Raw genomic sequence first — 23,348 nt, 5'->3', positions numbered from 1 at the left:
ACTACATATAAATAAAGACACTAATGTCTGACACCCAACCCACAGGCACAATGAGATGCTTCAACAGTATATTGTTTTTTCCTGAAGTGTTCCTTGAAACACATAAGTCAGTTATCCTTCGAACATATGGTATATTTATTGTTTACTTGTAGGATAACAGACCTACTGATGTGCATGAACTATAATAATTATTTACAGTCTCTTCTAAATAAGGGTAATTCCTGCTAAGGGTTAGACAGTATTATGTAGGGATTCCTCCTTATATAACATGTATGCTTGACCTCGGAGGAGACATATACATAAGAATTCCCTTTTGGCTTTAAATATTGATTGTTCAGAACACAATGTTGAAAATCTTAATTACTGAATAGAGAAACTAACAGGACGTAGCAGTAGGAAAAAGTCAGTGAATCCATCAATTGGTCTGCAAAGAACCTTGTTAAATCATATTCACTGATGACATTTTGGGAAATCAATCAAGATTACATTATACAAGTTACAGTTTCATCTTTAAAAACAGGTGTGTGTATGTCACCGTAACACATCATTATTCTTTCCAGTGCGTCTAAGTACCCAATTCCACTGTGTCAATATTTCCAGTAACCTAAAAAATGTATGTTAAACCTAAATGTCTCATATCAAGGGATTATCAGAAGGTTATTCAATGCTGCCGAGAAAGGAATAGCCTCACTTAATATAAAGAGAGCCTTTGTTATTATAAGATTCTCGCCTCATACATATTAAAGTGTTTGTGTGCAGCCGGCAAAACCAGAAAAAGCAGTGTCAACTAACTCTTTCACCGACTCCCGTCTACATTATGTATTGTTTTATAGTCTGCCGGCGAGAAGAGGTTTAGAAATGGTACATAATATTGATCATGGGCAGTTAATGTCTGTCTACAATGTCTGAAGCAGATTGTGCAATTTTCGCTAGGTCAGCGAATGGAGCGCAACAAAAGATCCTTTTGGTGTATGATACATACTGAAATAAAAAAGCCATAAAAGTCATATTTTTATTCATATTTGTAAACCTACATTGCACAGGAAAGATCATTTTGATTCAAGTATGGATTGCTGTTAGTTCCTCTTCAAGAGAAGCATACCTAAAAGGTTATTGATTGGGTTCTGAAGGACACAGTGTTTATAATGTAGGAAGCTGTAGCTGGGTACAAGCGTAAGAAATTAATGATAGCTTTGTAAGCGTCCATGCTGTGGTGTTGAACTAGTGGGGCAACTGTCAATCTATATGATAATACATCCCAACACTTCATAAAATCAGCCATGTGAAAAAAAACATTGATTTTCTTCAGCTAAACAGAAATCTGTCAACTAGAAAGAGCAGGAACTTTACTGAAGTTAACACCTCTGCCTGTCTAATACACATATTATATTTGTTAAATGACATCCATCAGGTGGCTTTATTTTCATAAATGGCACAATGGCACACGTTCCCGGATGTCTGACAAGCCCATCCATTATACTTCTGTCTTTTGTTGTCTTTTCCGTTGTGGCCTGAGCGCTCACTTGGTTGCACCTTGCAGTTGTGTAATTATGTTGATGCGCATCTCAGCCGACGCGTTTCAGCTTTTAATTCCAAAGTTTAGCATCGACTGACAGGCAAGCGGCTTCCTAACAAGTCATGTCACCGGCCCAAATCAATGGTGACTAATAAGTTCCTGTAAAGTGGGTGGGACCAGACAGCTTCTCTATGTAGAACATATGCATAGTGTAAAGGTTACAGAAGCAATGACTTCATTCATTAGCAGCCAAACAATAGAAAATGAAATGAATTTGTGACTTGTTGTGGTTCCCAGTAGACAGGTGTCCAATGTAGCAAACTATCACCATTGGCATTTGTAGCTGACAATTCGCAGAAGGGTCTTGGGACTTAATGACTTAATGGCATGAAAACTTCATTACACTAAGCTGTTCTTGTTCCTACCACGAAATGTTAAGTGGATTGAAAAGGATGTTAGTGTGTCCACTTGTGTTCTGGCACATTTCTTTAAAATCATTGAGATTGCTGTGCAATTTTATAGACATTTTTCTTACATCTAAAATCTTGGCTTCTTTTCTGTGGGTTCATGTTCATGACATTTTAGAAGCTAGTTTAGCATTAGCTTTAAATGTGATTTTCTATACATATCGCCATGGAGACAACCTTTGTGTGGCTCTGATCATGGTAATGCTTAGGAATGCATGCTGGTGCACTCCATAGCTAGCAGTAATATACTAAATTAGAATGAAGTATGGTAGGTCATGTACAAAGCATCTGCAATAATTAAGAGCAGGGACACACTTTCTGCAATTGTCTATAGAGCTATCTACACATACGGATAAGCAATTCTCTAAAACAGCTCTTATACTAAAAGTTTGAGGACAGGTTTAGTATTGTGCAAAGCCATTCTGCATGTCATGCTTAGGTTATAGCATAACCCAGTAAAAGGATGTATTTGTCTATAAAATGCTGTATATTTCTTGTAAGTGCTATTATGTTCTGCTGCAGAATTTGAAACATTTTGACCATGTTATTGTTAAAAAAAAGCATATCAATGGCTTCAAGCCCGAATGTTTCCATTTTTAAAGCACTGTCAGCGTTTATTATGTTTTCTTTAAATATACCTTGTTGCTTTGTATCAAGCATTTTTAGTTTAGTTTGGATATACACTGCTCAAAAAAAATAAAGGGAACACTTAAACAACACAATGTAACTCCAAGTCAATCACACTTCTGTGAAATCACACTGTCCACTCAGGAAGCAACACTGGTTGACAATCAATTTTACATGCTGTTGTGCAAATGGAACAGACAACAGTTGGAAATTATAGGCAATTAGCAAGACACCCCCAATAAAGGAGTGATTCTGCGGGTGGTGACCACAAACCCCTTCTCAGTTGCTATGCTGAGATGTTTTGGTCATTTTTGAATGCAGGCGGTGCTTTCACTCTAGTGGTAGCATGAGACGGAGTCTACAACACACACAAGTGGCTCAGGTAGCGCAGCTCATCCAGGATGACACATCAATGCGAGCTGTGGCAAGAAGGTTTGCTGTGTCTGTCAGCATAGTGGCCAGAGCATGGAGGCGCTACCAGAAGACAGGCCAGTACATCAGGAGACATGAAGGAGGCCGTAGGGAGGCAACAACCCAGATGCAGGACTGCTATCTCCGCCTTTATGCAAGGAGGAGCAGGAGGAGCACTGGCAGAGCCCTGCAAAATGACCTCCATAAGGCCACAAATGTGCATATGTCCACTCAAATGGTCAGAAACAGACTCTATGAGGGTGGTATGTGAGCCCGACGTCCACAGGTGGGGGTTGTGCTTACAGCCCAACACCGTGCAGGACGTTTGGCATTTTCCAGAGAACACCAAGATTGGCAAATTTGCCACTGTCGCACTGTGCTCTTCACAGATTAAAGCAGGTTCACACTGAGCACATGTGACAGAGTCTGGAGACGCCGTGGAGAACGTTCTGCTGCCGGCAACATCCTCCAGCATGACCAGTTTGGCGGTGGGTCAGTAATGATGTGGGGTGGCATTTCTTGCCAGAGATAGCCTGACTGCCCTTAGGTACCAAGATGAGATCCTCAGACCCCTTTTGAGACCATATGCTGGTGCGGTTGGCCCTGGGTTCCTCCTAATTCAAGACAATGCTAGACCTCATGTGGCTGGAGTGTGTCAGCATTTTCGGCAAGAGGTAGGAATTGATGCTATGGACTGGCCTGCCCCTTCCCAAGACCTGAATTCGATTGAGCACATCTGGGACAGCATGGCTCACTCCATACACCAACGCCACATTGCACCACAGACTGTCCAGGAGTTGGAAGATGCTTTAGTCCAGATCTAGGAGGACATCCCTCAGGAGACCATCCGCCACCTCATCAGGAGCATGCCCAGGTGTTGTAGGGAGGTCATACGGGCACGTGGAGGCCACACACACTACTGAGCATCATTTTGAATTGTTTAAGAACATTCCATCAAAGTTGGATCGGCTTGTTGTGTGGTTTTCCACTTTGATTTTGAGTGTGACTCCATATTGAGACCTCCATGAGTTGATAAATTTGATTTCCATTGATAATTTTTACGTGATTTTGTTGTCAGCACATTCAACTATGTAAAGAGAGTAAAGCATTTCATACGATTAGTTCATTCATTCAGATCTAGGATGCGTTATATTAGTTTTTCCTTTATTCTTTTGAGCAGTGTGCATTTTACCCACAGGTGCAGTAGGAACACATAAACCTATTGCTGATTGATGGCTGTGATTAACAGGAAAACTTTCCTACTTTACAAACAGTTCATCTATTCCTTGCCATCACAGTGCGGTATATCCTGACAATATTAAAAAATTAGGTTAATTTCTCCTAAAAGGAAACATTGAAGTGGAAAAATGAAATGACACCTATTAAAATGAATTGGTCACCATGTATAATAAATTACCATACTGAAAACACCCACCAGAGTGGAAGCTTAACTGATCTCTTCTCGCTATAATTTTAAAGAAATGTACCAAATGTAAGTGGACATACAGTACCAACATCCTTATCTATCCATTTTACATTTTCAAGTGGGAACAAGAACTGGGAGCTGAACATATCTCTCTAGGGCTTCCCCATTATGGTTATCAGATGAAGAGCCCAAGAGAAAGAGATACTTTTCCCTGTCCATGGTATCTACATCCACAGTACATGTCAGTAATGTTTTTGTTGAGCCAGGGTACAGAAACTTAAATTATCAGTCTTTTAAAGGGGTTATTGCACATTTTAAAGTTAATCCCTGTGGTGTCCCGAAGCAGAACACCTTCATTACCTGGCTTTGTTGAGTGTTTGGTAACCCTAAGATGTCTGCCTCCAACCCTCCTGTGGCCTTAACTTGAATTGTTTAAATAGAAATGTCTACACCTGTACTTTGGTCAATGTGCATTTAATTACACTGAAGAGTTAATGTTGTGCTTTGTAAAGAACATAGCTAGTGGTCATGGTAACAGTTGCAGCCAATCAGGCATAGTCAGCCCTTACCCCCCATCCTTGTCCGATGAAACAGGGAGGAGCTCTAGTTAGTCAGTTTAGAGTCTGGCCCCAGCCAGAGTAGTGAGAAGACATCTTCTGTGTCCTCCTGTCTCATGCCTCATGGGAACAGGTCTTAAGCCCAGTCTATCATCATCTGTTCCAGAGTGACTGTAAACTTCTCCCATGGATTCCATGGTTCAGGATAAAGTCAAGATGCCAGCAATAGCTGATGTTGACAGATATAGTGTCTTAGCAAGTACTAAATGTCTCAGCATTCCCAGTGACAGCAACTGTGGCTATTTACCATGTTCAATGCCTCTGTGTAATCTCATTACCAGATATGGAACCGTGTATTCCTGTTATCCTGCAATATTATACCGTAAAAAGTAAGTATCATACATCCCTACATTTTGAATTATTTTCCAGCGCTTGGATAGGATGACTACTTTTTTGGAACGGTGGTAAGTGACAATAACTTGCAGGACTACTACCATCAACATCCATTCACTCCATGCTCCTGACATCATGAACAGTCTAGTCTGCACTACACGCCATCCCCAACTTACCACACCCCTATCCATAGTATAAGGAATAACTAGGTGATTGATGTTAGCCTGACTACTAGGACCCACACCAATTACCAGAACAGGGGAGTGATGTGCCTCACAATAAAGGGAGTTCACCCTACATGCACAGCCAGAGCCCCATTCATTGTCTGTAAAGCAGTGCCCAACAATGTTCTGATGTCAAATATTGCTTTGCACTGCTCAACAGGCAATTAATGGAGTATTGGTTGGGCATACATGGTGCACTCGCCTTGTTGTGGGGACATTTCTCTTCCATTCTACTGGTCGACAAGATCCAAATTGTTGGACCTCCACTGATCACTTGGCTATTCCCTATCCATGGGTAAGGGTTAACTTAAACTTGTGGTAGATGCTGTGGATGCAGCTATGTAAGCATGTAAGTATGTTATCAGTCAAGTAAGACACTTATGGTAGTGACAATATGAAGATATAAAGTTATACTCTCTTCTTTCCCTGTAGCATACGGAAAGAGTTTTACTAGTAAATTTGAAAGGAAGCATAAGTATAAAAGTTATTTAAACATAAAAGTGACAGGAGAAAACACAAGGAACTTTACACCAGAGGTTTCTGTCATTGTACATTTGCTTAGCTCACTGTCCAGAATTCATCTCAGGGAGTCACCTAAATTTCTAGCAAGAGCGGTGACTTCCATTAGAGATGAGCGAATTTACAGTAAATTCGATTCGTCACGAACTTCTCGGCTTGGCAGTTGATGACTTATCCTGCATAAATTAGTTCAGCTTTCAGGTGCTCCCGTGGGATGGAAAAGGTGGATACAGTCCTAGGAGACTCTTTCCTAGGACTGTATCCACCTTTTCCAGCCCACAAGAGCACCTGAAAGCTGAACTAATTTATGCAGGATAAGTCATCAACTGCCGAGCCGAGAAGTTCGTGACGAATCAAATTTACTGTAAATTCGCTCATCTCTAACTTCAATCATAAGTAGAGCTAAAATATGACAATACAGTCTGTAAAATATTGTAAAATATTCTAATACGTACTGTATTTGGATTCATATTGCTTTTAAACTGAGGACTTTAGATCCATTGTGTTTCCACAGCAAAATCAGCAACACTGTGGATCTACTACAGACCTGACATCCCCATAAGGGAATGGGAAAAATCTGCATTTCATCTGATTTTCTACTGATTTTTTTCCCTGTGAATGAGACTTTTTGAATCTAATCGTCTTTGCTGCTACTGTAAAAAATGCAAATAATATACCCAGAAAATACACCATATGTGGCCCTACCCTAAAAAAACTATGCAGTAACCAGAAAAAAAAAATCCATAGTGCCCAACTAAGGAGTTGGAATACATTTTCAGCCCTGACAGAGGAACGCTAAGAATTGGCTCAGATTCATCAAACATTGTGAGGGAAAAACTGGAACAGCAACCAATCACAGCTCAGGTAATGAGCTGTGGTAAAGTGAAAGCTTAGCTGTGATTGGTTGCTGCTGTTTTTCTCTCGCAAAGTTGGGCCTATGGAAGAGATTTATCAAAACCTGTTTAGAGGAAAAGTTGCCCAGTTGCTTATAGCAACCAATCAGATTGCTTCTTTCATTTTACAGAGGCCTTGTTAAAAAATTTTGGTAAATCTCCCCTATATGTCTAGACTGCTAGACTGCAAGTTAGGTGAGTTTTCTAGAGGCCTAATTCTCTAGTCATAATCTCCTCCTTTTACTATACAAGGAATGATGAGCAGATTTAACGTTGAGTGTTAATATAGTGTTGATACGCTGTTAAAAGTAATATAGACACTTATGATTGTCTGTTGTTTAGCATTGCATCAGTGGCCCTATGAGAGATGGTGTCTCCGCCGATTTACATGTGTTGTTTACCAGACTGTAGATATTGACAACTGCATGGCCATCCTAGACACATTGTAAATTGTATATTGGTAAGGTATTATGAACTCTAGTTATGAAAGAGGTTAGATAAGTGATAGATAGCAGTCGAGCGGCCTCTAAGAAACAGAAGAGTGCTCTTTACCTCCTGCACAGTGACTGGTTCACCCCATCATGGCCACATTTGGCTAGTACAGAGAGTAGCCCCTCAACCCAATTAGCAACACAGTAGGGGAAGCTATGGAGTCTACAGTCTTTTTGACACAATCTAACTCAATGAAACACCAACTGTATTGAAGATAATCTGCTATTATTTCATAGCAAGTTCCTGCTGCCTAACATTTAAGTCATCCTGTTACGTCTATAAGTCATCATTACATATTTAATAGAGCTCTTTTTGTGTAACATATAGTGGAAGGCATTATTGTTTCTATAAACTATGTCACAAAATCTCATTTCTTTTCGATTCTTTATCATGATTTTCAAGGTGCAGTTTTATTTATTTTAATCTTACATTTCCTAAGGAAAAATGTATTAAACCGACCTGTCAGGATTATGTGATCATTTTAATCACAATTAAACAGAATCCCACAATAACATCCATGCCAGGTGACATAGCTACACAGAGAACATCGAAAAACACCCAGGAGGGAACAGTTGATCACATCATTCACTACTAGAAAGTGTTAGTACTTCAATTTAAGCTTTCAAGTGATTGCTGTTTTAGGAAGTGATTAACTATAGAAGATGCTAAATGCGAGGAGGCAGAAAGTGAGAAAATTAAAAATGTAGAACTCAGACTACAGCTATTGAGTGAGCAAAAAGCCTATTGTCATTTTCTATCGAACTTCAGTTAAAGCCTGTGTTAACAAGGCCCTGCCTGAACTGGTTGGCTATGGTAATAATGCAGGGAAAATACATACAGAAGACTAACGGTAATGATATTATTTTCTGATATTAATAGCTGTTACGCCTAGCGCTCCGGGTCCCCGCTCCTCCCCGGAGCGCTCACGGCGTCTTTCTCCCTGCAGCTCCCCGGTCGGTCCCGCTGACCGGGAGCGCTGCACTGTCATGGCCGTTGGGGATGCGATTCGCACAGCGGGACGCGCCCGCTCGCGAATCGCATCCCAGGTCACTTACCCGTTCCCGTCCCCTGCTGTCATGTGCTGGCGCGCGCGGCTCCGCTCTCTAGGGCGCGCGCGCGCCAGCTCCCTGAGACTTAAAGGGCCAGTGCACCAATGATTGGTGCCTGGCCCAATTAGTTTAATTGGCTTCCACCTGGTCCCTGACTATATCTGACCTCCTCCCATGCACTCCCTTGCCGGATCTTGTTGCCCTTGTGCCTAGTGAAAGCGTATTGTGTGTCTAAAGCCTGTGTACCAGAACTTCTGCTATCCACCCTGACTACGAACCTTGCCGCCTGCCCCCGACCTTCTGCTACGTCCGACCTTGCTTCTGTCTACTCCCTTGTACCTCGCCTATCATCAGCAGTCAGAGAGGTGACCCGTTGCTAGTGGATACGACCTGGTCACTACCGCCGCAGCAAGACCATCCCGCTTTGCGGCGGGCTCTGGTGAAAACCAGTAGTGACTTAGAACCGGTCCACTAGCGCGGTCCTCGCCAATCCCTCTCTGGCACAGAGGATCCACTACCTGCCAGCCGGCATCGTGACAGTAGATCCGGACATGGATCCCGCTGACGTCCCTCTGCCTTATATCTCTGATATCACCACGGTGGTCGCCCAGCAATCCCGACAGATTGCCCATCTAACCCACCAGCTGTCGGAAGTATTCACCATTGTGCAGCAACTTCAGTCGCAACTTCAGCAGCAATCATCTCCTCCGCCAGCTCCTGCACCCCTTCCGCAGCGAGTGGCCACTCCTAGCCTCCGCCTGTCCTTGCCGGACAAATTTAATGGGGACTCTAAGTTTTGCCGTGGCTTTCTTTCGCAATGTTCTCTGCACTTGGAGATGATGTCGGACCATTTTCCTACTGAAAGGTCTAAGGTGGCTTTCGTAGTCAGCCTTCTGTCTGGAAAAGCTCTGTCATGGGCCACACCGCTCTGGGACCGCAATGACCCCGTCACTGCCTCTGTACACTCCTTCTTCTCGGAAATTCGAAGTGTCTTTGAGGAACCTGCCCGAGCCTCTTCTGCTGAGACTGCCCTGCTGAACCTGGTCCAGGGTAATTCTTCCGTTGGCGAGTACGCCATACAATTCCGTACTCTTGCTTCTGAACTTTCCTGGAATAATGAGGCCCTCTGCGCGACCTTTAAAAAAGGCCTATCCAGCAACATTAAAGATGTTCTGGCCGCACGAGAAACTCCTGCTAACCTGCATGAACTCATTCATCTAGCCACGCGCATTGACATGCGTTTTTCTGAGAGACATCAAGAGCTCCGCCAGGAAAAAGACTTAGATCTCTGGACACCTCTCCCACAGTCTCCACTGCAATCTGCGCCTAGGCCTCCCGCCGAGGAAGCCATGCAAGTGGATCGGTCTCGCCTGACCCTGGAAGAGAGGAATCGCCGTAAGGAAGAGAATCTTTGTCTGTACTGTGCCAGTACCGAACATTTTTTGGTGGATTGCCCTATCCGTCCTCCACGTCTGGGAAACGCACGCTCGCACCCAGCTCTCGTGGGTGTGGCGTCTCTGGATGCTAAGTCGGCTTCTCCACGTCTCACGGTGCCTGTACGGATTTCTACTTCAGCCAGCTCTTCCCTCTCAGCCGTGGCCTGTCTGGACTCTGGTGCTTCTGGGAATTTTATTCGGGAGTCCTTGGTGAATAAATTCCGCATTCCGATGACCCGTCTTGTCAAGCCACTCCACATTTCCGCGGTCAACGGAGCCAGGTTGGATTGCACCGTGCGTTACCGCACGGAGCCCCTCCTAATGTGCATCGGACCTCATCACGAGAAAATTGAATTTTTGGTCCTTCCCAATTGCACTTCCGAAATTCTCCTTGGACTACCCTGGCTTCTACACCATTCCCCAACCCTGGACTGGTCCACTGGGGAGATCAAGAGTTGGGGTCCCTCTTGTTCCAAGGACTGCCTTAAACCGGTTCCCAATACTCCCTGCCGTGACCCTGTGGTTCCTCCTGTATCCGGTCCCCCTAAAGTCGTTAGGGACTCTGCCTGCCACAGAAAATGCCTCTCCCCCCCTCCCAGTCCCTTCAGGCAAGCCTCTGTGTCCCCTCATGGCTCCCGTCCTTGTGTCTCCCTGCCCCGTGCCAAGCTTCACCCTCTGCCCTCCCTCCCCATTCCTACTCCTGCTGTACTGCCTGCCATTGAGGAAACCATCCATTCCTTCCCGGTGTCCTCATCCCAGGGGAGGCAGTCACCGGACAAAAAAAAGGGGAGACCTAAGGGGGGGGGTACTGTTACGCCTAGCGCTCCGGGTCCCCGCTCCTCCCCGGAGCGCTCACGGCGTCTTTCTCCCTGCAGCTCCCCGGTCGGTCCCGCTGACCGGGAGCGCTGCACTGTCATGGCCGTTGGGGATGCGATTCGCACAGCGGGACGCGCCCGCTCGCGAATCGCATCCCAGGTCACTTACCCGTTCCCGTCCCCTGCTGTCATGTGCTGGCGCGCGCGGCTCCGCTCTCTAGGGCGCGCGCGCGCCAGCTCCCTGAGACTTAAAGGGCCAGTGCACCAATGATTGGTGCCTGGCCCAATTAGTTTAATTGGCTTCCACCTGGTCCCTGACTATATCTGACCTCCTCCCATGCACTCCCTTGCCGGATCTTGTTGCCCTTGTGCCTAGTGAAAGCGTATTGTGTGTCTAAAGCCTGTGTACCAGAACTTCTGCTATCCACCCTGACTACGAACCTTGCCGCCTGCCCCCGACCTTCTGCTACGTCCGACCTTGCTTCTGTCTACTCCCTTGTACCTCGCCTATCATCAGCAGTCAGAGAGGTGACCCGTTGCTAGTGGATACGACCTGGTCACTACCGCCGCAGCAAGACCATCCCGCTTTGCGGCGAGCTCTGGTGAAAACCAGTAGTGACTTAGAACCGGTCCACTAGCGCGGTCCTCGCCAATCCCTCTCTGGCACAGAGGATCCACTACCTGCCAGCCGGCATCGTGACAATAGCCTGTCAGCCTGAAACCTATTGTTATGCAGAAGTTTTAAGGTTATATTGCTGATTCTTAATAAAGTGAACATGACTGCTGCATATTCATCCACTACTAGCACAATAAATATATATATATATATATATATATATATATATATTATTATTATTATTATTATTATTATTATAATTTTTTTTTTTTTAACAACACTGGAATGTAAAGGGAAACTGACATTCACTAAACACAATATATGGGATAACAGTGTGGGTAACCCATATTACAATGAGATGTCACTAACCAGGATGCACAGTCCGGTTATGAAAATACCTGTTGTATTAGCCTTCATTGCTAATAGCCCATTTTGTGAAATGGAGGCGGGACCAGCCTGGGTTCTGCCTTCATTTCGCAAAGTCAGCTATTGGCAATTGAGGCTAATATAACCGATATCTCTGGATCCGGGTAAATGATTCTTGTTGTCATCCAGTTCATCTACACTATAACCCCGCACATTGGATTTAGTGCAAGTGAACCAGTTGGGAGTTTCCCTTTAATGAAAAGTTAAATATTAATTTTATTCTAAGAAAAGTGGAATATTGATTAGAAAATAAATACTAGTATTTACTCCCTTAAGTCAGCTTAAAGGCTATTGACATGTTTGCATGTATTTTTTGGTTTATTGGTTTCCTAAATGCAAAATGAATCGCAACTTTCTATATAGTCTTTATTGGAAATTTCTACCATTTACCTGCTGCTCAGAGAGAGAAGATTAATCAGTCAGATGGGCTGTCTTCTCTCTCACTGTTAGCTATTATAGCAGGAAGGAGGCTACACAGCAGCTCAAAGTATGGACAGAAGAGAAATAATCTTTAGGGGGTGGCTCACACAGGCTGTAAAGATCAATGGGCTTGAATACAAGTAGAAATCCGGGCTATGACACAAACCGACAGAAGAAGATTCTTGTAGATAGTAATTCCTTTATTGTGTAAGATTGAACATGTTTCAAGGCTACAGTGCCTCTTAGTCAGGTATATAGGCCTGTATGTTGTATAATATAAGCCTATATACCTGACGAAGAGGCACTGTAGCCTCGAAAAACATTGTATCTGGCACAATAAACGATTTATTACTATCTACAAAGTTCTTCTGTTGGTTTTCACCATAGCCCAAATTTCTACTTGTATTCAAGCACATTGATGTTATTTCAGCTGAGGAACCTCCATGCCGATACCGGGAAGGCAGCACCTTATTTGTTAACAAACGCGCTAATAGTGGTTGTGTCAGATACACAACAGAGCCAAGTGAGCAGATCTCTATAATGGACTGTGTATTTTGTAGCCTTGCCTGAATTTATCAGTTATACTACTCTCTAAGGAGCCCTGCCTATTTTTAGTTCTAGCATTGCATGACAGGCTGTAAAGAGGGAGGAAAGCATACATGAGGCAGGTTTCATTGGAGAATTCACGTGGGCTGTATACAGAGAAAGAGCTCACACAGAAAACTGAAGAGACGTGCAAACATTTTAATAAAGACATATAAAAAGTGTTCTATTTTGTATGATAAGAAAGCAAGAAAAATGCTCTTCAAATGTGTCCATAGCCTTTAAACTGTTAAATTTGTGAAATAATCTTTACTCCGTGTCCCAGGAGATTAGACATCCTCCTCTCCCAACCCTGCGCCTGGCTGTAAGAAAACTGCCTTTACTCTCTGCTGTATCTTTAGTAGACCACACAGATTGTTCAACCTGTAGTTACCTATAAATTAATACAGAATTGTGGATTTTTTCTTCTTATGATACATGTCACTTTTTATGGACTATATAGCTCCTCTCTCACCCAGTGGCACAGGACACAATTTTTCAAGAGTTCAAAATATGATTGTTATCACAGGCTTTGACCTGGCCTGGTGAAATTAAAGTAAGCAATGATGCATATAGTGGCTTAGGTTTACTATTGTTGTATTTTTTTTTTCTCTTTTTCGATTTTATCAAACTAGGCTCTTTATTTACTAGATTTCCTAATTTGGTACATGTCTCAGGGACAAATTAGATGCACCAATAGTGGCACATTATAAAAATTATTCATAGAAAAAATTAAATATAGAAAAAACTGCAGTTATTTTTCCTACCTACACAAACCTGTTTTACAATTTTAAGATTTGTCTCATTTTGCAAAAATTTTGGTAGATGAATACTTTACCATGAGAATAGTAAATCTGAGCCAGTGTGTGCAGAACTATATCGATAAAGACCAATATATGTCAGGTAATATCAAATTTCCAACTGATAGACTAAAAGAGTGATCCAAAAGAACCCTATTTCCCATATGTACAACACTTATTATCTTTATTAATTCACCACACAAAAGAAAAAGTTTAACAATACAGTTTAAGAATACAGTTTACTCCAATTAATATGCCATGTATGTCACAGGGGCCAAACTGACCTCCTTAGGCTATATGTATCAATGATCTCCGCATGTACCTGCAGTGTATCATGCAGGACGAAGTAAGCACTTTCTTAAAATCAATTCTCAGCCCCCTCTCGACATGTTTCTCTATTGAACATAACTTTATCAAGAGGACACACACATATATATATATATATATATATATATATATATATATATATTACATATACACCAAGCAAAAAAATAGAGCTACAAACTCCAATAAAAAATGCAAAAGTTTATTTGTCATCTTTTTAAAAAATAGTATAAGGTATTACAAACAATGACACACCAATAAAAATCCAATCAGAGAGGTACTGGACACACTGCAATACTATAATAGTTGTAATATAGTATACACAGGACGTTGTGCATGAAGGGTTAAATACAGGCTAGACATATGCATCGTGGGTCATAACCCATCTCTTGTCTATTTGCTTATACTTTCATATTGCAACACATTGTATACCTAATATCTCCCCAAATCCAGCATATTGCTACCCAGCATTCTGAGATCCTGTGTGCATTCACCCATATTAGGCTGCTGCCAGCATGCCTCTGAACTCCTACAGCTACTGTTTCGTTCCTTCCTCAGGAATCTTGCTTTTATTTGTTCTCTGTCCCCTTTTATACAGCTCCTATTGCCTCATGTTCCGGAACGCAAATCCTGTTTCTGGTTCTCCAGTGATGTCGGTTCCCACACAGCGTCCTGCCGGAGAATCACACCGCCCTCATCTGGCGTCACAACGTCAGCACGCATGTCCTATTCTCCTCACTGTGACATGCACACTGTGTTTACAGACACCATGAGTAGCAGCGCCCCTGCCAATGTTCGCTGCGCGTGCACACCTCGGAGATGTGCTTATGACTGACTGTGCAATGAATGTTAATCCTATACATTCCATGAATTAGTCAAATGCATGAACTAATAATCACATTACATGCAATAAATAAGGATAGTAATCCACACCTTAATATTACATAGTTTTAAATACCATCCACTCATCTTCTCACTCTATATCTTTAACTCACTGTGAATTATATATACCATTCATATAAGTGTACAACCAGGATTTACAGCCTCTTTTAAAACATATAACATTATTTAAGACATGGTGTCAATATTTGTGTCATTATATAGTGAAAATATTGCACATATATGTTATATTGTACTAATACCACTATTTCCCTAAAACTTACATTATTTCTAATAGCAGCTATCATATATATATATATATATATATATATATATATATATATATATATATGATACATATAGCCTAAGGAGGTCATTTTGGCCCCTGTGACATACATGGCATGTTAATTGGAGTAAAAAGCAATGTATCTTTAAACTTTTTCTTTTGTGTGGTGAATTAATAAAGACAATAAGTTTTGTACATATGGGAAATAGTTTTTTTTTGGATCACCCTTTGGTGGTCTATTAGTGTGTGCAGAAAGGCACTCTACTATACACAATATACACAACAAAAGGAAACCGAAGTTGTCACTACTTCATTGATCAAAGCCGTTATACCACATAGGAGGGGATGGACTTGCAACCTCAGACACTTATATATCCAACATACATTTCTGTCTGCTCCATCCATGTATGGTCTGTTTTTACCTTGATGTAATTACAATAAATAAAGATGAAGCTTTTCGTACCCAATACCCAATATGTAAGTGCTGTTGCACTTTTCGTAACTCTATGGAATACTATACACAGTATATTCATTGGGCTGGGTGCTAATGAATCATGTCTGGCGAATGTCAAGTGAGAGGTGATGCATATAGTGTATGTATCACTGCTCAGTACTGTACAGGGACTCCCATCTATTGTTTATTGCTTGACTGTTTTTGTAAAGCGCTGAGTTGTGCTGCATATACTGTATACATTGCCATCCACTTCACAGGGCAAGGCAAGATTTGTGCCCTCTTTTCTGGGCCAACAAATATAAAGTGAGCAACGATGCATTATTTTGCATTCATTGGCCCAATTGACATGCTCTAGGCACTTGCAACCTACGCTGTAGCACAATTTTTATTATTTTTTTTTTTATACACATATTCTCTGTTTGTTCATGAGGGAAGAATGTTGTATTGTTTTTGTTTTGTGCTGCAGATTACTGTGGGTGCACAGAAAGCCCACAGAAGATAATGCAGGGACTGGTCCCTTGTCATTCAAAGGGGCTATTTCTCAGCATTTCTGCCCCAAATTTTAGCAAGATATGAAAAAAATATTTTTGTTTTTAATTCATAAAAGAGAAACAATGTATAGCCCTTACTTTTCTTAATAATATAATTCATAATATCTTCTAGTTACAGTTGGCAGTCAAGTAAGTAACAGAATTTTGAGTTTAGATTTGGGAGAACTTTCTGCATCTTAACAGATGGTGAACATCAGAGCTCTGAATCTTACTAAGACTCATTATGGGGATCAATTTTCCTCCCCATAATTGTTGAGCTATAAGTATTTGTTCAGTCTTCACAATAAATCGAAATGAAAAGGAAACAAGACAAACTGTAAGCTTCTAAATTCTTGCCAAAAGGGTTCCTGTTCCCTTCTGCATCTGCGTTTTGTATGTTTTCTTTTGTTCAGTCTTTTATGTCATATTCCAAAGTGCAAAACCACAGCATATGGTCACACAAAGTAAACAGATAAAAAAAAAAAGACATTTGCTTCCTGGAGAGTTATAGACTACAATACGTAACAAAGGATATCAATTTAAAAATATCAACATTTTTTTTTAAATATATATTTTTCCAACAACAATCTTTCATGACGACATTGTTTGGAATTATTTGTCTTTACTGCTGTGTAGAACAAAGACAAGATAACAGAAAATAGAGCCATATATATATGCATATTTTTATACTTTTCTTTTTGCATTTTAAGCTGCGTTCACACGCTCTTTGTTTTTGCGGGTTTTCCGCAGCGTATTTGAAAGGGGCGGGCTCTTCTCGGCTGTCCATAGCAGATTGTCCACGGCGGAATTTACGCTGCGGAAAATCCGCCGCAGTCCCTACTGACTTCAATGGGGCTTGCGGCGGATTTTCCGCAGCGTAAATTCCGCCGCGGACAATCTGCTATGGACAGCCGAGAAGAGCCCGCCCCTCTCAAATAAGCTGCGGAAAACCCGCAAAAACAAAGAGCGTGTTAACGCACCCTTTAAGAATATTGATTAAAAAAAAACTACCTTGCTTTAAAGTACCAGGCAGCAATAAATACTCTGTAGTTGTATTTTATTGCAATTAGTTTTGGCTCATCTGTGTTCTCCATTTGCTCAATAAAAAATCTAAATGCTTTTTCACAGGTACATTAACTTTTTACATATAAAACCAACACATGTAATAAATAATATCTTATACTCAAGTGTTTTATTGGAAAGTTAATCAGGTTTGTAATAGTGTATTGTCTAAGATGCTGTAAGTGAGGTGATAATTAATTCTTCTAAAGAGCATTATTCATTTTGATCTTAATTTGAGCTAAATCTGTATTTGGAAAGCAATCCTACCGTTCTCTTCATCTGATTTATTTTCATTGTCAGAGTCAGTCAGTGTCAGCGCTGAGTTTTCACGACTTGACAGACCAGAGCTTCTCCGGGATTTTATACTTCTCCCCCATAATCGAATTGCATGTTCAGGAGACATTCCTCCCTCATTATCAGAGTCAATGTCAGACCCAGCGCTCAAAGCATAAGTTTGGTGAAGTATTCCAACATCCGAGCAAAAGCCACCTTGGTGTGGAGAGGGCTCACATATTCCTAGTTCAGCCAGAGTGAAGTTTGTTCCTAGAAGAATGTAATATGAGAGAATATAAGAAGACATAGATAAATGAAAATTGTACATTTGATTTGTAAAAAAAAATAAAAAATACATTTATGAAATTGTTCAAATACAGGCCATTCTGTCACATGTACTAAAAACCGAAATGTCCTAAATTCTACCTTATGCTGAACAAAAACTTTAGAATTTTTACTGAACAGAATGTGTGGTTAACCTTATATATATTATTTGGATTGTATGCAAATGACCTATCATGTGTGTGAAACAGACTTGCTGAAAAGAAAAACAGCAGTACAAACCTACTTCAATTCACCATGTCCTAGGACATCTCTGCACAAAGAATTCCCTTTGAAGCCCACCCCAAAAACAATTGGTTGAGGGGGCACTTGCTTGTTTTAAGAGGATACTAAAAAGTACTGAGCAGTGGGGACTGGGCACTGTTGAAATGGCAGAGGTGAGGGGGTCACGGCAGTTTTTCAGCTTAGCTTGGCTACTATCAAAATGTTTTAACCCCTTTGGGAAATCGGGACTACATGTAAGCCCTAGTCCAACTCCCACTGAATGAAGTGTGCTCAGCAGCCTAGCTTCATACCGGATGGGACCCTGTTTCTGCTTGCAGCTGGGACCCAAGGCTAATGCCAAAAATAGTGTAGATTGGTCCCAAAATATCGTAGATTTGAGCCAGGATCAAATTTATGGAGGCTTAAACACCTTAATCATCTGGTGCCAGAAAGATAAACAGATTTGTAAATTATTTCTATTTAGAAATCTTAATCCTTCCAGTATGTATAAGCTGCTGTATGCCACTGAGGAAGCTCTTTTCTTTTGAATTTATTTTCTGTCTGACCACAGTGCTCTCTGCTGACACCTCTGTCCATGTCAGGAACTGTCCAAAGCAGGATAGGTTTGCTATGGGGATTTGCTCCTGCTCTGGACAGTTCCTGACATGGACAGAGGTGTCAGCAGAGAGCCCTATGGTCAGACAGAAAATAAATTTAAAAGAAAAGAACTTCCTCTGTGGCATACAGCAGCTTATACATACTGGAAGATTTCTAAATTGAAGTAATTTACAAATCTGTGTACAGGGTGTACAGGTACGCTTTTCATCCTTATAGGGGTACTCTGGTGATTTTTTTTTTTTTTAAATCAACTGGTGCCAGAAAGTTAAAAAGATTTGTAAACTACTATTATTTAAAAATATTAATCCTTCCAGTATGTATAAGCTGCTGTATGCTCCAGAGGAATTTATTTTCTTTTTACATTTATTTTCTGTCTGACCATAGGGCTCTCTGCTGACACCTCTGTCCATGTCAGGAACTGTTCAGAGGAGGAGAGGAGCAAATCCCCATAGCAAACCTATCCTGCTTTGGACAGCTCCTGGCATGGACAGAGGTGTCAGCAGAGAGCACTGTGGTCAGACAGAAAAGAAATTCAAAAGAAAAGAACTTCCTCTGTGGCATACAGCAGCTTATACATACTGGAAGAATTAAGATTTTTAAATAGAAGTAGTTTACAAATCTTTTTAACTTTCTGGCACCAGTTGAATTAAAAAAAAAAAATGTTCCACCAGAGTACCCCTATAAGGATGAAAAGCGTACCTGTACACCCTTGTCTTGCTCCCCTTCTATGACACGGGGTCAGGAGCTGACCCCGTGTCATAGTGGGTGGTGCAACGCGTTTCGAGCGGGCACCCCTCTTCGTCAGGTTCATGAACCTGACGAAGAGGGGTGCCCCCTCGAAATGCGTTCTTCTGCACCAGAAATAAAGCCTTAAAAATCCATCTCGGCTCTGTGTCCATCCTCGGGCATGCGCCTATCCAACCATTAGTTGGATTTTCATCGGACATCTGGTTAGCCCTGCCAGGCAACCTAGATTCTACATCTGTTAACCCCTTTACTCAACAGCCTGTTTTGGCCTTAATGACAAAGGCCTTTTTTTCAAATCTGACATGTGTTTCTTCATGTGGTAATAACTTTGGAACGCTTTTACTTATCAACGCAATTCCGTTTTTTGATGACATATTGTACTTTAAATTAGTGGAAAATTTTGATTGATATATTCAGCTTTTTTGTAACAAAAATCCCAAATTTGGCAAAAAAATAAGAAAAATTCGCATTTTTCTAGACTTTACATTTTCTGCTTGTATGATAAATAGTCATATCGCACCAAATTAATGATTAATTCACATTTACAATATGTCTACTTTATGTTCCCATCATTTGATAAACATTCTTTAACTTTTTTAGAATGTTATAAGGTTTATAGGTTTAGCAGCAATTTTCCTGATTTTCAAGAAAATTTCAAAATCTGATTTTTTAGGGACCAGTTCAGTTCTGAAGCGGAATTGAGGGGCATGTATGTTAGATACCTCAATAAATCACCCCATTTTATAAACTTCACCCCTTAAAGTAGTCAGAATGATATTAAAGAAGTTTATTAACCTTTTTGGTGCTTCACAGAAATTAAATCAAAATGGAGGCTGAATTAAAAAAAATTTTTTTTGCAGATTTTTCATTTTTAGCCATTTTTTTCTGTAACACAGTAGGTGTTGACAAATAAATACAGCTCAAGTTTTATTCCCTGAATTCTGAAGTTTTTAGAAACATCCCATATGTGGCCTTTGTGCGCTATGTGTCTCTCCCACAGACCTCAGACAGGATATTTTGTTGGCATCATATAAAGATGCAGAGGTGTGCAAAAATATTTTTGGGAGATAAAATGACGCTTTCATTGGTACCATTCTGGGGTACATGTGACACTGATCATTTTTTATTTAATTTTTTATGAGGTGGTATACATAAAAAAATCTATTCTGCAGTGGATTTTTATTTAAAAAAATTAGGTCGTGCGTCATGTGGTATAAATGACATGTTATCTTTACTCTGCAGGTTGATACAGTTACGGCAATACCAAATTTCTGTATCCCTAATCCCTAATAGTGACCGCAGCGTCTACAGGGTTAACTCAGGATCGGAGCCGCGCTCCGATCCTGAGTGCAGCGAGTGGCCTCCCCCAACGGGGACCCCCTCCCCACTGATCGCTTCACTGAATGAAGTGACAGAGGAGAGGGGGAAGGAGGAGACCCCTGCCAGATCCCTGCTTTCGGTTCGTCTGAACGCGTCGGAGCTGTGACAGTTTATTTCCATCAGGTACATGTACCTGACATTGCGTTAAGTCACCACTAATCATCAGGTACATGTACCTGATTTTGCTTAAAGGGGTCTTCACCAGAGCCCGCCGCAAGGCAGGATGGGCTTGCTGCGGCAGACGACACCCAGTTCGCTACCCCCTACACGGCTCGGCCACACAGGTAACTGGGCAAGGTGAGGTACCGAAGGATAAGGCAGTAGCATAGTCATACCTAGCAGAAGGTCAAGGCAGGAGGTGAAGTCAAATAACGTAGCGAGAAGGTCTGGATACACAGGTAAGGCAAACAGGTAATATAGAACACTTAATCTCAGGCTAGGGGCACTGAAGATCCGGCAGGGAAGTTTGGGGGGTGCAGGGACTTTATAATGTAGTGTCAGGTGCAACAACTAATTATGGGCACACTGGCCTTTTAAATTTCAGAGCTCCGGCGCGCGCGCACCCTAGGAGATGGGGACGTGCACGCCGGAGCTGAGACACAGAGGAGGAGGTGGCAGAGGAGCGTGGTGAGTGACGGGCTGGGATTCACATGCGGGCACGTCCTCCGATGCGAATCCTGGCCCTGCCGGCAGATGGTGAAGCAGGGACACTGCGCTCATGGCCGGAGTTTGCGGCCGGAGTGCAGAATGTAACAATTCTGACACTGTTTGGATTTAGACTGATCCTTTTCACACTTCCTCGCACCTGATCTCAGCCATTTAGTGACCAGCCTCTGTGACTGGCTAAGTGTACATTTCCTATGTATCAAGACAAGGTACTAGGAAGTGCAGATCATATATATATATGTATTAGAGATGAGCAAAGTTACAGTGATTCGATTCATCACGAACTTCTCGGCTCGGCAGTTGCTGACTTTATGCAAGCCTACTGAGGAAAGGGCCGTGTTTAACCCCTTAAGGACTGAGCAATTTCACGTTTTTGCATTTTCATTTTTTCCTCCTTGCCTTTAACAAATCATAACCCTTTCAATTTTGCATCTGACTGTATATCGGTGACCTCCGATCCAGCTCTGCAAACCAACATAACGTTCCCGAGACCATCTTCCAGGCAGCGCTGCCCAGCGCCTGTGACGTCACCCACCATCGAGTTACCTAGAGGTCCCCACCTGCTTCTCTGCTTGGTTACCATCTACAGCAAAATATCAGAAAGCGGCTACCTTTCCAGCTGGTCTGTGGCAGGCTGACCACCGCTAAGATGCGTGAAAGCGTCTGGTACCATTCCAACTGTGCGGACTTCACATTACAACTCAAGGTGACATATTATCGGGACTCATTGCAGGCTGGTAACTATAATACATCTAATATATACTTATCATTTTGGAATTTATACTATTTATCGGACTTTAACTCATTTTCGGTTTATCGGAGGCCGGATTATTAAAAGCGACATTGCATTGTTGAAAATTTCTAAATGATAGCTATCGGTGGTTGTTAATATTGTAATTTTATTTTATTTTGTATTTTATATTATAATTCCCTCGGCACAAGGGCCCTGTGTTTTGAGGACTTACTGTTTAAAATTTAAAGAATTTTTTATATATTTTATATTTTGTAATAAATTTGCACTTTCATATTATAATTGAAGCACGATCCAGTCATTATTATTATCATTACATCATTGTATCAGGTAACTGATGATAGCCTTGAGGGGTCGGCTATCTTTTTGTCTTTCTAATTAAAAACACCAGGTGTAGGTGTACAGCCCTCTTACCTCGGCTAGTTAATTGTGAGCTGCACATCCCCAGTTTTTTTACCCAGTTGCTGACTTTAGCCTGCATAAACTGGTTCAGCTTTCAGGTGCTCCGGTGGGCTGGAAAAGGTGGATACAGCCTCCATGTTTTCCAGCCCACCAGAACACCTGAAAGCTGAACTAAATTATGCAGGCTAAAGTCAGCAACTGCCGAGCCAAAAAGTTTGTGACAAATCGAATCACTGTAACTTCGCTCATCTCTAATATATATATATATATATATATATATATATATATATATATATATATATATATATATATATATGTATATATATATATATATATATATATATATATATATGTATATACAGTATATATATATATATATATATATATATATACACATCAGAAAGGAGGACTAATTTATTTTTCTAACAGCGTACTTGTCATTTCAGGTGACTTTTCAGAATAAGCTGCCCTGTGTGTATACATAAAGAGGACCACTATTTCCGTTCATTATATAACTTTTATATAGTATTTTTAGCTGATTTATTTTTTCCTCAGCAGACTTCTCCAGTAATTTCTAGTTCTCCCAAAGCTGGTGGGTGAATTTCCCCACCACATACTTGTATTGGCTTGTCTTGCAGACACAGGACAAAGCTGAGCTGATTTTCAGAGTGGAATACAGTCTCCCAGAAGAAGAAGAGATGGAAAAGGTTAAATAACAGGAGCAAGAAATATTATTTTCTAATAAGATATATTGCAAAATT

General features: G+C 41.3%; 1 protein-coding gene across 8 annotated transcripts in view; it reads right to left on the bottom strand.

Annotated features, from left to right (window-relative positions):
- TENM2 (teneurin transmembrane protein 2) overlaps positions 1-23,348 on the bottom strand; it is a 2,592,228-nt gene that overhangs the window by 1,802,330 nt on the left and 766,550 nt on the right. For all 8 annotated transcript variants that reach the window (XM_056575104.1, XM_056575105.1, XM_056575107.1 and 5 more), the window contains exon 4: positions 17,472-17,747. In XM_056575104.1, the coding sequence (XP_056431079.1) occupies positions 17,472-17,747 (276 nt within the window). The remainder of the gene's footprint in view (positions 1-17,471; positions 17,748-23,348) is intronic.

This window comes from Hyla sarda, chromosome 4, assembly GCF_029499605.1.
Source record: "Hyla sarda isolate aHylSar1 chromosome 4, aHylSar1.hap1, whole genome shotgun sequence".
NCBI classification, from domain to species: Eukaryota; Metazoa; Chordata; class Amphibia; order Anura; family Hylidae; genus Hyla; species Hyla sarda.
Note: the sequence above shows the minus strand (reverse complement) of the source record. Positions and strands in the feature narration are given on the sequence as shown.